This window comes from Carcharhinus amblyrhynchos, chromosome 5 (assembly GCF_965287045.1).
Source record: "Carcharhinus amblyrhynchos chromosome 5, sCarAmb.v2.hapA, whole genome shotgun sequence".
NCBI lineage: Eukaryota > Metazoa > Chordata > Chondrichthyes > Carcharhiniformes > Carcharhinidae > Carcharhinus > Carcharhinus amblyrhynchos.
In genome coordinates this window covers 32,972,141-32,990,205 of record NC_137328.1, presented here as the reverse complement: position 1 = coordinate 32,990,205, position 18,065 = coordinate 32,972,141, and the positions used below count along the sequence as shown (strand labels likewise).

The following is an 18,065-nucleotide window of genomic DNA, read 5'->3' as shown; positions in this document are numbered from 1 at the left end:
GATCTCCCCTCATTCTTCTAAACTCTAACGAGTACAAGCCTAATCTACCTCCTCTGCACTCCCTCCAAGGCCAAAATATCCTTGCGTAAGTACGGCGCCCAAAACTGCACACAGTACTCCAGCTGCGGCCTCACCAATGCCCTACACAGCCGCAGCAAGACCTCCCTACTTTTACATTCAATCCCCCTCGCGATGAAGGCCAGCATCCCATTCGCCTTCCTGACCACCTGCTGCACCTGCAAGCTGGGTTTTTGCGACTCATGCACAAGGACCCCGAGGTCCCTCTGCACCGTCACCTGCTGCAGCTTTTCTCCACGTAAGTAATAATCCTTCCTACCATTATTCCTACCAAAGAGGACCACCTCACACTTGCCAACATTAAATTCCATTTGCCATTTCCTGGCCCATTCGCCCAGCCTATCTAGATCCTTCTGTAGACTCTCCCCACCCTCCGCACAATTTGCCTTTCCACCAATTTTGGTGTCATCAGCAAATTTCGACACCCTACACTCGGTTCCCTCCTCCAGATCATCTATATAAATGGTAAATAGCTGAGGCCCCAGCACCGACCCCTGGGGCACTCCACTAGTCACCATCCGCCAATCCGAATAGCACCCATTGACCCCCACTCTCTGCCTCCTATTTGACAACCAGTCCTCTATCCACGCTAACACCCTACCCCCAACTCCATGCCCCCTGACCTTCTGCAATAACCTCTTGTGAGGTACCTTGTCAAACGCCTTCTGAAAATCAAGACAGACCACATCCACTGGCTCTCCTCTATCCACCGCCCTAGACACATCCTCATAGAACTCCAGTAAATTTGTCAGACATGACTTGCCTTTAACGAAACCGTGCTGCGTCTGCTCTATCAAGCAGTTCCCCTCAAGATGCCTCGCTATTTCCTCCTTGATGACGGATTCTAACATTTTACCTACAACAGACGTTAAACTAACAGGCCTATAATTCCCCGCCTTTTGCCTGGCACCCTTCTTAAACAACGGCGTAACATTAGCCGTTTTCCAATCTTCAGGCACTTCCCCGGAATCCAGCGACATCTGGAAAATAACCACCAAGGCATCCACTATCACCTCCGCCATTTCTTTCAGGACCCTCGGATGCATTCCATCCGGTCCTGGGGATTTGTCCACAATCAGCCCCTCCAGTCTGTCGAGCACTGCCTCTCTAGTAACAATAATGTCATCGAGACCCTCCAGTCCTACCACCTTTCCATCTCTAACATCCGGCAAATTATTCACGTCCTCCTCCGTGAAGACCGAAACAAAAAAGTTATTCAAGACCTCAGCCATATCCCCATCCCCTACCACTAAGTCCCCCTTCTCATCCTCTAAGGGACCAACGTTCACCCTAGCCAGCCTCTTCCTTTTTATATATTTATAAAAATTCTTGCTATCCTTTTTTATATTAAGCGCTAGCCCAGCTTCATAGTTTCTCCTACCTTTCTTTATCAACTTCTTTGTCAATCTTTGTTGACATTTAAACCTCTCCCAATCCTCTTCTCGCCCACTACTCTTAGCTACTCTAAACGCCTCCGCTTTTAATTTAACACTTTCCTTCACCTCCTTCGTTATCCACGGCTTATTACCTCTCCTCCTACGGTCCTTTTTGACCATCGGAATAAATTTCTGCTGAGCACCAAGAAAGATCTCCTTAAAGATCCTCCACTGCTCCTCAGCAGACATACCTTCCAACGCGCTCCCCCAGTCCACATTCGCCAATTCTTCTCTCATCCTACCGTACTCCCCTCTGTTCAAACAAAGGACGCGTGTCTGGGAACCCACTTTCTCCTCCTCCATCTGCACCAGAAACTCCACCATACAATGATCACTCTCCCCAAGAGGATCCTTCACCGCAAGTTCCCTAATTCTACCTGCCTCATTACATAGCACCAGATCCAAGATAGCTCGCTCCCTCGTCGGCTCCAACACACACTGTTCCAGGAAACTATCCCGGCAGCATTCCAAGAACTCCTCCTCGAGCCCACCGCGTCCAACATGGGTCGACCAATCAATATGCAGATTGAAATCCCCCATAATTACAGCCGTTCCATTCCTGCACGCCGCACTTATTTGCGCGTTAACAGCCCGCCCCACCTCCAGATTATTATTGGGGGGCCTATAGACGACACCCACCAGCGTCTTCCTCCCTTTGCTGTTCCTAATCTCTACCCACAACGATTCCACGTTCTGCTCCTTGGCTCCAATATCATCCCTTGCTACCACCCTGATGCTATCCTTAATCAGCAGAGCTACGCCCCCCCCCTTTTCCCTCCCGCCTATCCTTCCTAAACACTTGATACCCCTGGACATTCAGCTCCCAGTCCCTGTCACCTTGCAGCCACGTCTCTGTAATGGCCACCAGATCGTATCCATTTGCGTCGATCTGCGCCACCAACTCATCCACTTTATTCCTAATGCTTCGCGCATTCAGATAAAGCACCTTCATCCCAGCCTTCACCTGGACCTTATTTGCTGGAACGCCACCAACCATACTCACGCCCCTTACTCCCTCTATTATTGGGACATCCTCGGCCTCTATCCTTACCTGTACCGTCTCCTTAGCTTTAGACCCCGTAATGTCACCTACCCTCACACCCTCCCCCCCACTAATTAGTTTAAAGCCCTGTCTACAGTCCTCTTTACACGATTAGCCAGCACTCTGATCCCAGCACGGTTCAGACCAACCCCATCCCACCTGAACAGGTCCCACCTACCCCAACACTGGTGCCAATGCCCCATAAATTCAAACCCATTCCTCCCACACCAATCCCTGAGCCACCCATTCACTTCCTTAATCCTATCAACCCTACGCCCGTCTGCACTCGGTTCAGGCAGTAGCCCAGAGATGACCACCTTGTCGGTTCTACTTTTTAATTCCATTCCCAGCTTTTCATACTCCCCCAGATCCTCAGTTTGCATTTTGCCTACGTCATCGGCACCCACATGAACCACTACGACCGGATTCTCACCCTCCCACTCCAGGTTCCTCTGCAGTCCAGACGCGACATCAATAAGATCATGGCTGACCTGGTTGTGGTCTTTGCTCATCATTTCTCCCTGCCACTGCGGTTGAGTGGTAGGGGTGGGGGAGAAGGGGGAAGAGTCTCAGAACACTATAAAGTTCTAACAGGGATAGACAGGATTGACATAGGAAGGATGTTCCCAATGTGGAGGTATCCAGAACCAGTGGTCACAATCTAAGGATATGGGATAAACCCTCAAGGATTAAAGATGAGGAGAAATTTCTTCAGAGAGTAGTGAGCCTGTGGAATTCAATACCACAGAAAGCTGTTGAAGCCAAAACACTGCACGTTTAAGGAGTTAGATGTAGCTCATTCGGCAGAGGGAATCTGTCACAAGTCTGCATGCTTTGGTGGGATCAGGCTATTGAGTTGGATGATCAGCCATGATCATAATGAATTAGGGCAGCATGGTGGTGCAGTGGTTAGCACTGTTGCCTCATGGCACCAGAGATCAGGTTCAATTCCAACCTTGGGAATGTGTGGAGTTTGCATGCTTTCCCCATGTCTGTCGGGCTTTCCTCTGGGTGCTCTGGTTTCCTCCTACCATCCAAAAATGTGCAGGTTAGGTGGATTAGCCATGGTAAATGTGCGCAGAGTTACAGGGTAGAGTAAGGTTCTTTCAGATATCAGTGCAGACTGGCCTCCTGCATGGTAGGGATTCTATTCTATGAAATAACCAGGCAGACCCAAAAGGCCTACTCCTGCTCCTAATTTGTGTTTCCACGAATGCTTCCTTACTAAATATCAGATGAAGGAATACATTTAATGCTAGAAACATGATATTGCCAACATACCAAAGAGAAAATTGCCACAAGCTGCAAATGGTTGCAATGTCACAGCTTCCCAATGTTACGAACGGAGAACAATTGGACACATTAGGCCAACAAGACACTAGCTAACTTGAGCTCAGCACGTGGCATCATTATTCCCCACCACTCTCCCACAGAAACTTAAAATATACAAGCACGAGGGAAATGAATGGAAAAACTCCAAGTGAAAGGAAGCTTAAAGAAGCAAACTTAGTGCAAATAAAGTACAACCATACTATCCCTTTATTACATGCATGTTGAAGAACAAGTAGTAAAACTGCACTGGGCATCAGGAAGTTGCTCTAATGCAACAGGCTGCAAGCAAAAAAATATAATGGCCAATTTTAAAACTAAAAGCAATACCGAAAGACAACTTCTGAGATGTGATTTCTGCCGCCACTTGATAATTAGGGGACAAAAGATAGGAAGTATTACACAAAATATATGGCTCAGAAACATACCATCGGCACCAACCATTTGAGCTCCTATGTTTCATTTTCTAAATCTATGATAACTCCTCCATTCTCTTGTCTCATTCTTGAGAAGTTTTCCATTAAATGCATCAAGATCATTCACTTCAACTACCCTCTCTGGTTGAAATTCCATGTCCTCACCATTCTTTGGATAAAGAATTTTTGATAACTACCTTATAATCAATGGCCCTGAAATATTTTCTGCTCACAAAGAGGAAATATTCTCTCCATCCAATCAAAAGCTTTGAGTTTTAAATATCTCTTTTAGGTCACTTCTCAGTCTTAGATTTTCTTAAAGGTGGCAAAGACCCACCTGGCATTCCTGTCCTCATTTGTACATCCATATATTTCTGGTATCATTTAAATTTTCTCTTCAACATTCCCAGTATCCCTATATCCATTTTAAAAATAAGGCAACTAGAACTGCACCTAGTGTTCCACATGTGATCTAACCATGTTTGATACAGATTCAGCATAACTTCCCTACTTTACAATTCTATTCCTCTAGAAATATAGCCTGGTGCATGGTTTGCTTTTTTCTTCTAAACAGCTTTGCTAATTTAGATGCCACTTTTAGTGATGGTCTATTTGTTTTCCAAGATCCCCCTTCACCTCTACCTCACTGAAACCTGTGCCTTCCAAGTAATTTAAATATTCTTCCTACTAAGCAGACTTTTGCCTATTCCCATTGCCAATAATTCCCAAAATAGGTCACTAGTTTGTCACCAGGGGCTGGTGCACTCCACATCATGCAGTGCCTTTGACACATTGAATTGTTTTGATCCCATTATGAATGGATCTTCCATGGCCATCTAGTCCTGGACTGGGATTTGAACCTGGAGCTTCTGGCTAATAGGCAAGGATGCTACTGACTGCACAAAAAACCTCCTACTCTAAGACGTACCATCTCAAAATTTATGTTTAATTGTCATTTGCCAATTATGTGCCCATTCTGCAGGTTTAAAAATGTTCTTCTGCAATTTGTCACAACCCTCTTCAGTATCAACTATCCAGCAAATATTTGGAATATCAGTAAGATACTGCACTGCTGCACATTTAGAAAATCAAATTACAAATTAAGAGCCTATCTGTAAAATTGTCTTCAACATAGACCATGGCGTCTGGAAGAAAAATAAAAAGGTCTTTCAGGAGGGATATTAAACCATGGTCCCAGACGAAGGACATAATCCCGCAAACTACACTCCAAAAAAGACTGGTCATTCATCTCATTCAGGTTTCAGGGAAGTTGTCTGTATATCACATTTAGAATTTACAGAAGGTTACAGCACAGAATGAGGCCATTGGCTTATTTGTATCTATGTCAGCTCTCAGAATGCAACTCATCTGGTCCCAATCCATAGCCTTGTCCCCTCATAGACCCAATTCCCTCTGGCAAGCTATGATTAAAACTGCCTCCATCATAGTGTATTCCCAATCCTAACCACTTGAGCAGTTTAAAAAGCATTTCTTCATGTGCCTCTGCCCTTTTGCCAATCAATGTGCCTTCTGAATCTTGGCCTTTTTGTCAATAGGCACGGTTGCTGTCCAGATACCTCATTATCTGAAAAGATGGTAGAAGGAGGAAGGTTTCAGAATCCTAGGGCATTGGGACTGGTTCTGGAGGAGGTGGGACCTGTATAAACTGGATGGATTACACCTACGCAGGATTGGGGCTGATATCCTTGGGAGGGTACTTGAGTGGCTGGACAGTTTAAACTAATATGGCAGGAGATGGGAACCTTTGCAAGGATTCAGAACAGGGATATTAAGAACAAGAGGAGAAAACAGACAGGAGAATAAGGAAAATGATAGGCAGAGTAATCAAGGGCCAGAGTAAAAAATAGTATGCACTGGAAAAGAAACTTTAAAAGTGCCCACCTTAAGGTTTGGCACCTTACTCAGAGCATTCAAACAAAATGGGTGATTAGTTGCACAGATAGATGTAAAGGGGGATGATGTAGTTGGCATTATGGAGATGTGGCTCCAAGGTGAACAAGGATGGGAAATAAATATTGAGGGCTATTCAGTGTTTGGGGAGGAATGGTGGAGTTGCATTGTTGATTAATGATGATATTGATACACTATTGAGGAAAGATATTAGCATTGATGTGGAACCTGTATGGGTTGAGTTAAGAAACAAAGGACAAAATACATTGGTGGGATGGTATACAGACCTAACTATGGTGGTAATGTGGAAAAAGCATACGGGATGGTTTTCTGGAGCAATACATTGAGGAACCAAGGGAGCAGGTCAACTTGGACTGGGTGTTGTGCAATTAGAAAGGATTAGTTGGCAATCTAGTTGGAAGAGAATCCTTGGGAACAAGTGACCATAATATGGTAGAATTCTGTGTCAAGGTGGAGAGTGATGTGGTTGATTCTGAAACCAGGGTGCTGAATCTCAATAAAAGGTAACTATGATGGTATGAGGCATGAATGGGCCATGACAGACTCGGAAATATTACTAAAAGGAAAAATCGTGGACAGGCAATGTCAGGCATTTAAAGAATGAATAGATGAATGCTAGAAGTTGTTTATTTTTATTTGGCACAAAAGTGATAAGGGAATTGTGGCCAAACAATGAAAATAAGAGATAGTATAAGATTCAAGGAAGAAGCATACACATTGGCAAGAAAAAAAAACAATATGCCTGAGGATTTGGAATGGTTTAAAATTTAGAAAAGGAGGACCAAGGAATTGATTAAGGGAAAAATAGAAAATGAAAGTAAGCTAGCAGGGGACATGGAAACTTTTACAATCAGTCATTATGTAGAGACAAAAAGGTTGACCAAAACAAATGAAAGCCCCTTACAATCAGAAACAGGAGAATTCATAAGGGACAATAAAGAAATGGTTGAGGAATTAAATTTGGAGTTTGCTTCAGTTTTTACAAAACAGGAAACGAATAATGTGCCAGAAGTGCTAAGAGAAACATGTTTTAGTGAGGAGCTGAAGGAAATCAGCATGAGTAGAGAAATGGTTTTGGGGAATTGATGGGATTGAAGGCAAATAAATCTCCAGGTCCTGATTAGTCCAGATTTAAGGAAGTGGCCCTGGAAATAGTAGAGCCATTGGTGTCATTTTCCAAAATTCTTTGGATTCTGGACTGGTTCCTACAGATTGGAGAGTACCCAATATAAGCCCGCTATTCAAAGAGGTAGAGAGAAAACAGGGAACTATAGTACTGAGGAAGTTGCTAGAGTCCATTAGCAAGGATTTCATAACTTGGTATTTGGAAGGCAAAGTGGTATAATCAGATGAAATCAGCATGGATCTACAAAAGGGAAATCATGTTTGACGAGTCTTGGAAATTTGAGGATGTAACTAATAGAGTTGACCAAGGAGAACAAATGGATGTGGTTTAGACTTTCAGAAGGCTTTTGACAAGGTCTCACATAAGAGGCTGATGTTAAAGCATATGGGATTACAGGTATTGTCTCGAGATGGATAGAAAGCTGGTTAGCTGATAGGAAACAAAGAGTCAGCATAAATAGATCTTTTTCTGATTGGTAGTCAGCAACTAGTAAGGTTCTGCAGTAACTGTTCACATTATATATGAATGATTTGGAAGAGGAAAGAAAGTATTATCTCCAAATTTACAGATGTTACAAAGTTGGATGGGAGGATGAACTCCGAGGAGGATGCAGAGATGCTTCAGCATGATTCAGACAGGCTGAGTGTGTAGGTACCTGCATGGCAGGTGCAGTACAACGTGGATAAATGTGAGGTTATCCACACTGGTAGCAATAACAGGAAGACAGATTGAGAGGTGGATACTCAATGAGAACTTGGAGTCCTTGTGCATCAGTTACTGAAAGTAAGCACACAGATACAGCAGGCAATAAAGGTGGCAAATGGTATGCTGGCTTTCATAGCCAGAGGATCTGAACATATGGATAGGGATGTTTTACTGCAATTATACAAAGTGTTGGTGAGGCCACACTTGGAATATTGTCTGCGGTTTTGGCATCCTTATCTGAGAAAGGATGTCCTTGCTATAGAGGGAGTACAGCAAAGGTTTACCAGGCTATTCCTGGGATGGCAGGTCTGTCCTATGAGGAGACTAAGTTGGTTAGGATTATATTCACTGGAGTTTAGAAGAGTGAGAGGGGATCTCAGAAACTTACAAAATTCTAACAGGATTAGACAGGGTAGATTCAAAAAGAATGTTCCCAATGATGGTGGGGGGCGGGGGTGGTGTCCAGAACTAGGAGTCATTGTTTGAAATTAAGGGATAAACTTTTATAAGGGAGGTGAGGAGAAATTTCTTCACCCAGAGGGTGGTGAATGTGTGGAATTCACCACGTGGAGATGCCAGCGTTGGACTGGGATAAACATAGTAAGAAGTCTGACATCTACATCTACAGTCTACATCTTAAACCTGATGTTGTCAGACTTCTTAGTAGAATTCACCACCACATTGTGTAGTGAGGCCAAAGCTTCGTCAGATTTCAAGAAATTCAATTTAGCTCTTATCAGCCATGATCAAAATGAATGGCAGAGCAGGCTTAAGGGCCAAACATGCTTCAAGTTTCTATGACCCACATTTGCCCTTGCTAATCTTTATCTTTTCACATATCTAAAGAAGCTCTTGCAGTTTGTTATTTACTAGTTTGCACTCATTCCCTTTTCTCCTTTCCAGTTTCTTGGTCATCCATTGGATTTTAAACTGTTCCCAATCCTTGAGTATACCACTTCTTGGCAATCTTAGCCAACTTCCTTTTATCTAATGCAAATCTTTAACTTTTGATAGCCACAGTTAATTCACCTTTCCTGCTGCACTTGTGTCTTGGAGGAATGTATCTTTGATGTAGATCATATAATGTTTCTATGATTTTGAAAACCTCTATCATAGAGCCTACAGTGCAGGAGGCCATTTGGCCCATTCAGCCTGCAAAAATCTTATCCAGGTCCTATCCCTGTAACCCCACTTATATACTCTCCTCATCCCCCTGACATTAAGGGACAATCTATCATCACCAATCAACCTAACCTACACATCTTTGGAGCATGGGACAAAACTGGAGCACATGAAGGAAACCTATGCAGACACAAAGAATAGGCAAACTCAACACAGACAGTGACCCGAGACTGAATTTGAACCAGGTCCCTGGCATTGAGGCAACGGTGCTAACCACTGGTACCAAATTAACTCATTGGTTCTCCAAGGAGAATTACCACAGCTTCTCCAATCTACCCATGTAACTGAAGTTCCTCAAGCTTGCAGCCAATCTCAATCCTCCAAAACCTTCATGTCCTTTCTAAAGTGTGGTGGGTCTGAATTGGACATATTAACACAGTTTAGGCTGAATCAGTGTTGTTAGAAAGCTTGAACAGAGATTCTATGCTTTTGTAATCTATGCCTGTATTTATACTTAAATGCCCTATTACAAGCTTACACAGCTTTCCCCTACCAATTTATCCACATATATCCCCAGGTTCCGGTGCACTCACTCTTTAGAATTGTATTCTCAATTTTTTCTTCCTGCCAAAATGCATCACTTCACACACATCTACCATGCCTGTCCAGTCTATCAGTCTGTATATGCAATCTTGATGTCTACCACTATGCTCCCGAGTTGTGTAATCTTCAAATTTTGAAATTACAGGCACAAGTCCATATCACTAATATATACCAAACCCTATCATACATGCCCCCGCACCCCTCCCCCCCAACCTCATTTGGAAGACAACCATTCACACTGCTTCCCGTCACTTAAGCCAACTTCAGATTCACGCTGCCACTATCCTTTTTATTCCATGAACTTCAACTTTGCTGACAAGCTTGCTGTGGCACTTTATCAAGGGCCTTTTGCAAGTCTATGTACGCCTTAAACTCAGTTAATTCATGGTTATCCTTAATCAATCCATACACATCCAAGTGACTGTACATATAATCCTAACTCATTGTTACAAAAGTTTTCACCACCGAGGTTAAGCTGGATTTATAACTACATTCCTTATTGAACAAGGGTGTATTATTATTTACGATTAGTTCTCCAACCTTCTGCCACCAAAACTAGAGTATGCTTGAATGTACCAATTTACACAGTGACTCCACTTTGAAAACAATTTGCAGCTGTAAAATACTTTGCAATACCTTGAGAACATAAAATGCATTAAATGCAAGTTATGTTTCTATGAGTTGGAGTGCTATTGTTCAATTATTTGAAACAGCCCTGGGGGAGGCAGGGTGGGTAGTTAATTCTAAACAAGTGGATGGTAAATTTGGGGAACATGTTTCATAAGGGAGTCAGTGGAATTGGATAATTGATTCAAATACAAACCAGATAGCTTCTTTCAAACAAATTGGAATATAGCAGACAAGATTAGTTACATGGCATGTACAGCAATCTTGGGTGAACAGATGACTTTAAACCTATAACAGCTGCTTTCTTCATGTTTAGGTTTAATGTAGACTAACATTAGTGTATTTGTATTATATTGGTTGCTTTTAATCATGGAACAATATTTTTGTTCCTTTTATACTGGCTATGGAGGCTTATAAGAAATAGGAGCAGGAGTAGGCCAACTAGCCCTTCGAGCCTGCCCAGCCATTCAATAAGATCATGGCTGATCTGTCGTGGCTCAGTTCCACATTCCCGCCCTCTCCCCATAACCCTTAATCCCATCTCTTATCAAAAACCCATCAACCCGCGTCTTAAAAATATTTAGCGAGGTAGCCTCCACCACTTCAACGGGCAGAGAATTCCAGAGGTTCACCACCCTTTGAGTGAAGAAGTTCCTCCTCAACTCCGTTCTAAACCACCCCCCCTTTATCTTGAGGCTGTGCCCCCTAGTCCTACTATCCTTTCTGAGCAGGAAGAGTCTCTCCACCTCTATCCTATCCATCCCATTCATCATCTTATACGTCTCAATGAGATCTCCCCTCATTCTTCTAAACTCTAACGAGTACAAGCCTAATTTGTTCAGCCTCTCCTCAGTTCAACCCCCTCAACTCCAGCATCAGCCTAGTAAACCTCCTCTGCACTCCCTCCAAGGCCAGCGCAATGCTGAAACAGAGGAGTGTTGTGGAACACATGGGAGCATGTGCACACATACGCTTCAAATCCGAGGTGGTGGTTTGCCACAGGCATTTCGCCTACAGAAACTAAATTAGATAATAGCCTTCTTCCTGCCTTAAGGCACAATAAACACAACCATTTATTGCATTCACCTGGAGACTCCAACTCCTGCTGAGGACAGGATCTGACTACATAGGAGCAGTATTGGATAGTCAGGGTGGGGTTAATAGTTGATTTAAGGTATTGCCTTATAAACCAAGGACCATGGTCAAGAAGGTATGAAGGGCCTTGTAGGACTATGTTACAGTGTTGGGTGAAGGGCCTTTTTAGCCACTCTGAAGTCACACTGGAAGACTTGTTGAAATCTATTTCACATTTCAGTGAAACGGTACACCAAGGAATTGCGCACCATTGATATCAAGAGTAGAGGCAAGAACTTTTGAGACCAGAGAAACATAGAAATCCTAGTGCAGAAGGAGGCCATTTAGCCCATCAAGTCGGCACCGACAACAATCCCATCCCAGGCCCTATCCCCACAACCCCATACATTTACCCCACTAATCCCTCTATTCTACATGTCCCAGGACACTATGGGTATTTAGTATGGCCAATCAACCTAACCTACACATCTTTGGATTGTGGGAGGAAACTTGAGCACCTGGAAGAAACCCGAGCACCTGGAGGAAACCCACTCAGACACACAGAATGTGCAAGCTCCACATAGACAGTGACCCGAGCCAGGAATCGAACCAAGGTTGCTGTGAGGCAGCAGTGCTAACCACTGGGCCACCATACTGCCTTAATACAAAAGGTCCTACAAAAATAATATCCCTGTTGACTAATGTATTATGCAGCTGTTAGGATGATAGAGGGTGAAAATTGAGTGCATTTTTTTAATCTAGCAATTCACATGTTAATGTGAAGGATTTAACTAGTAATACATTTTAATTTCTGGAATGTCCCAAAGCATTTCCCAGCCCCCACCCCAGTGTAGTCACTGAGGATGTAGAGAAGACTAAAGCAAGTTAACCCACAGCAAGGTCTCAAACAGCAATCAAATAAGTAACCAGATGTTTTAGAAAAATGGTCAGAGGGATGAATGTTGGTTGGGATATAGAAAGAGCTGTTACATCCAGCTCTGAGGCCAGATTAGACCATGGTTTGACATCTCAGCCAAAAGATGGAACAATCCACTCAGTGCTGCACAAACGCACAAGCCTTGACTGTGTGACATTTCTGGAGTTTGAAACCTCATCTTCAAAGTCAGCTGAGAACACAACTGAGTCGAGAGAGGTAGAAATGGAACAAATTAAAGTCTGAAATAATTAAGATCCCAGTAAATAATCAACTGTAAACATATTACTCAAAAATGGCAAGGTAGTAATTTAGGGGTAACTGAAGATATCAGATACAATAAATGGTTATTTTGCCGAGGTGAACAATTTTGTCATCTGCTCAATGACAAACTTTGGAAAACTGCCGATGGAATTTTGTATTCGAGGAAAAGTCATGTTGAGAAAACAATTCTGAATTACATTTCCCAAGCATCATTTAACTTACTGCTTCCAGCTGATTTTTCAGATCCATTATTTCTTTGTGACATCTCTTCAACATTGCTTGGTCATCCAATACTTCATTCACATGAGGTGTATTCTTCATGAATTTGGCAGTGCTTGCAAACTAATGAGAAAAATGTGTTACGTGATGGTTAGTCATTCCTTCATAGCAACCATCATTTTTAGATTTGGTAGGTGCTTCTTTTAAAAAAAAACAGCCAGATGCATTGCCGGCTGCTAACCCACACCATTTATACTGCTGGGGACCAACACCAGCTCATGTTGGCTTGTCTACGCCAATGAAAAGATTCCTTAATGAGGGATTTGGAGCTGGGACTTCCAGCTCAGGAAAGTGACCCACTGAACTGCTCCAGCTCTTCAGAGGACATCTGCTTTTCAACCAACATAAATTAAATAGTTGAATTCATCCATGGAGAGCTCGCTTCTCCAAGGAAACTTGAATTAACAAATATGTTATGCATTAATTGTCAAATATTTAGAAATTGTAAACAACTCATTTAAACTCAAATTACAAATCCAATTTGAGATTTGGCAGAAACAGGATTAAGCAGAAGTCACTGAAATTATTCTCTTTTTCAATGTTTTCACACATATTTTGCATGGTTCCCAAATTAGTGTATCCCACTCCTGTTTATGCCCCACCACATTCAAGAACACTAACAAATGTACAGGCCACACAGCATCTGCAGAGAGAAATGCCAAGGAAACCAACATTTCAGCAGTAATTTGGAGAAAACAAAACTGATCATTTTGAAGAAATGACAGGTAAAGGAAAATAAGGATTATTATGTGATTTTATTTTTAAAAATGCAAACAGAAGATGTTGTTACATGGCTGAAATGGTAACATAAAAATTGATTAATTTAAAAAACAAAAGGAACATTTAAAATTACATATGCAAGGTTCATAGTTCATATTTGTGACCAGCTCCAAAGGTGAGCAAATAAGGATCCTTCATTTTGTCTTTAGTGGCAGAGATTAGGGGCAAGGGATCATGGGGCAAATGGTGAATTGAAGATAGCAGGGTCAGAGAACCAGTGCAAAGGTCTGAACAGAGGAAGAGAGCCTCGAGTCAAGAGCTGGAACTTCAAAATCTGGGATTGACAGAGCAAGGTGGTAATAAGTTGGTGAGTATTATAATTTTACAGTTTTGTCTCCAAGCTAGAAATTTAACTTGCTATTACTTTATGAACATAGTAACTTAAACTAGATGAACTAATAGAATTAAAATAATCACAAACTAAAAATTAACTTTTGAACAAGTTGGACCAAAGGGCCTGTTTCCATGCTGTAAGCTACTATGACTCTAAATAAGTTCATTATGCAGGCTAGCTGGACATGACAGACTTACAGCATATGTGTTTATGGAAAACATTCAATCATGGACAAACAAATCTACACTTGGGTGTCTGTAGCCCAAGGAACATCAGCTCAAATTGCTGAGCTCAAACTCAAGCTGCAAAGTATCAGGGATAAGGAGTTATCTGGATTCTTTGCTCTGGAAGGTACTCACACCCCTCAGGTTAAAAACAATTTCACATTGGGTAGTGGTCGAATAACCCATATGGCCAAATTAAAACGGATAAGAGTAATCATGGGAGTCCTCAATCTTGCCATAGGCAGGTCAAGACAAATTTGCTGTTGCAGTGTGGACAGCAATGTACATGTTTTCTAGATCAGCATGCAAAGGAATCAACTGGGGAAATAGACAATTTAGATTTACTAATGAGCGAAATGAGAAATGACTAAATAACCTTGATGCAGTGGGGCCTGCCTCGAGGAGTGTCCCTAACAAGAAGCTACAAAAACTGTATCAGTGGAAGCTGGGAAATTGGCAATGACAAATTGGGAAACATGAGATATGACAAACAAAGGCTACCATTTAAAGAATGCAAAATTCAAAACAAATATACATTCTTTTAAAAGGAAAAATTTACAGATAAAGGATCAGTGCTCAAGTTAAAGATAGCAACAGACCATTGAAAAAAAGGTGCATTGGCAATTCACTGGAAGAGAAATCTAAAGGCCCAAGTTAATGTCCTGGCACATGGATTCAATCTCCAGTATGATGGATCTTAAATTTATTTACAAAATTAAAATCAGGAATTAAACCTCAGTCTCACTGATTATTCACTAATGTCCTTTTAGGGAAGGAAATCTGCCATCCTTATTGCATTGGCATACATATTACTTCAAACTAACAGCAATGCAGTTGACTCTTATCTGCCCTCTGAAATGGCCTAACAAGAATACTCAGTAAATACTCTGAAAAGGAGTAAAACCACACAAACCACCTGGCATTGATCCAGGAACAAAATTGCTAAAATTGCAACACCATCTTTAACATCCGAGGAGTTGTACCAAAATTGGAAGAGCCATCTCATAGATTAGTCAAGCAACATGTCCAAAGCACATCAATTTCTGGTCTCAGCCTTCAAATGAAAACCTACCTACTATCCACCCTCAGCTGATGAATCAGTATTCCTCCATGCTAAATGCCATGTAGAAGCAGCGCAGAAGTAAGAAAACAATGTACTCTGGGTTGGAAACTTTGTATTGCCTGAGCTGGCCAAATCCTGAAGGGACATTATGCCATACAGTGGCAGCACGGTGACAGCAGTTAGTACTGCTGCCTCTCAACACCAAGAACCCGAGTTCAATTCCGGCCTTGCGTCAGTGTGGAGTTTGCACGTTGTGTCTGTGCGGGTTTCCTCCGGGTGTTCTGGTTTCCTCCCACAGTCGAAAAATCTGCAGGTTAGGTTGATTGGCTATGAAATTGCCCATAGTGTCAGGTGATTAGGAGATTAAATATGTGGGATTATGGGAAGAGGACCTGGGTGGGATTGTGGTCACGGCACACTCGATGGGCTGAATGAATCCTATTGTTCGTCCATTGTCATCGATGAGGACCTTGACACCATTTGTCATTTTGAGGCTGGTTGCGGTGTGTGTCAGAAGATGACTGATCAGGCCAATTCAGGCATGGAATGTCCTAGCACATATTGGACAGACTTGTGTAGACACTGTAGTTGTTGCGCTGGTGGCTCTGGACTTGCGCAGCTCGTGCTTAAGTTGTGCTTCAGCAATGTACCTTGCTTCGTAAGCTTGACAGCCTTTGTGGATGAGGCAGCGCCAGGTAAGGTGGTTTTGTGCCAATGTTTCCTAGGTGATCATGTCTATGTCAAGCGACTTCAGGGAGGCCTTGAGTGTGTCTTTCTTCTGCCCTCCATGCGAGCGTCTTCCAGCAGAGAGTTCCCCAAAAAGGAGCTGCTTGGGTATGCGCTCGTCTGACATACGGATGATGTGACCTGCCCACTGGGTCTGCGCTCTCATCAGTGTGTGGACTGATGGTAGACTTGCTCTAAAGAGAACTTCAGTGTCTGGTACTTCGTCTTGCCATCTGATGCATAATATTCTGCGAAGACAAGTCATGTGGAAATGATTGAGCTGTTTTGCATGCCTTCGATAAACAGTCCACGTTTCACAGGCATAGAGGAGGGTAGTGAGTACCGTGGCGCTGTAGACCTTCAGTTTTGTTGCTGGGCTGATTCCTCGACATTCCCATACAGTGCAGCGCAGTCTACTGAAAGCAGAACTTGCCTCTGCAGTTAATTTCTGTATCAATAGTCACTGCTTGGGAGAGGGTACTGCCAAGATAAGTGAACTGGTCCACTGCTTGTAGTTTCTGCCCTTTGATTGTGATTATGGGTTCTGTGTACGGTGCATGAGGAGCAGGCTGGTGCATGACTTCGGTCTTTCTAATGTTGATGGTGAGTCCAAAGTTGTCACAAGCCGTGGAACATTTGTCCATACTGACTTGCATCTCTGGCTCTGAGCCAGCATACAGGGCGCAGTCATCGGCAAACAGGAAGTATCTCAGAACACAGTCTCCTTCACTTTGGTAATAGCTTGAACTCTCCTCAGGTTGAAGAGCTTCCCGTCCACTCTGTACTTAAGGCTGATTCCAGCAAAACTGTCCTGGAAGGCATCGTTCAGCATGGCAGTAAACATCATGCTGAACAGTGTGGGTGCGAGCACAGAGCCCTGTTTGATGCCACTGGTGACTGGGAATGCCTCAGAGGATTCTCCGCCATCCTGTACTCTGGCCATCATGGAACTGGCATACCATCTGAATGAATTTGAGGAGGGCAGTCGAACTTTGACATGATCCTCCACAGGCCTTGTCGGCTCAGTGTCAAAGGCTTTCACGAGGTCAAAGGTTGTGCAAGCTCACGATTCTGCTCCTGATACTTCTCCTGAAGTTGGCGCACAGCAAAAATCATGTCAATCATCCCACGACCTTTGTGGAAGCCACACTGTGACTCTGGAAGCAGGCCCAGCTCCAGATGAGTGACCAGATGATTTAGCAGGACTCTTGCGAGGGTTTTTTCTGTGATGGAGAGCAGCGAGATTCCTCGGTGGTTGTCGCATACTTGCCGACTGCCCTTCCTATTGTAGAGGTGCACGAAGGAAGCACCTTTAAGTTCCTGAGGAATGGATCCTTGCTTCCAAAAGGACTGGAACAACTCAGTGAGCTTCTCGATAAGTACAGGACCAGCAGCTTTGTAGATCTCTGCAGGTATGGCATCTGCCCCTGGGGCTTTGCCACTGGATAGCTGGCTGACAGCTTTCGTGACTTTGGCTACTACCGGTGGGTCATCCATGGCACTGTTGATAACTTCCAGCCACCTGACAAAGGGACAGCCTGTCTCAAAAGCTTGTAGCTTTTGCTACAAATAAACCTGTTTGGACTTTAAGCTGGTGTCGTGGGATTTCTTTCTGTTTTACTGTTCATATTGACCTGCGGAATCCTGTCTATTGCCTCATTTAATAGATGACGGTCGGTTGAGGATGGCTTTAAAGTGGTCAGCCCATCTCTACAGGACTTGAGCCCTCTCTGTAATGAGAGTTGTACCATCTGTACTCAGGAGGGGGGGAGCTCCTGAGAGATTGAGGTCCGTAGAGTGTGTTGAGGGCTTCATAGAACCGTTTCAAGTCAGCGTATCCCTGTACTTCATCTTCTTGGCGCTCAGCCAGGCATCCTGCATTTTACGCAGTTTATTCTGGACTGTCCTGCAAGCACCAGTAAAAGCATTCTTCTTGGCAGCTGATGGCGGGTTGTTCTGACAGGCCTGATG

General features: G+C 43.3%; 1 protein-coding gene across 1 annotated transcript in view; it reads right to left on the bottom strand.

Moving 5' to 3' along the window:
- The window catches only part of cenpe (centromere protein E), a 152,388-nt gene that overhangs the window by 104,593 nt on the left and 29,730 nt on the right, over positions 1-18,065 (bottom strand). Inside the window, exon 12 of the mRNA XM_080189587.1 lies at positions 12,911-13,030. Within this exon, the coding sequence (XP_080045713.1) occupies positions 12,911-13,030 (120 nt within the window). The remainder of the gene's footprint in view (positions 1-12,910; positions 13,031-18,065) is intronic.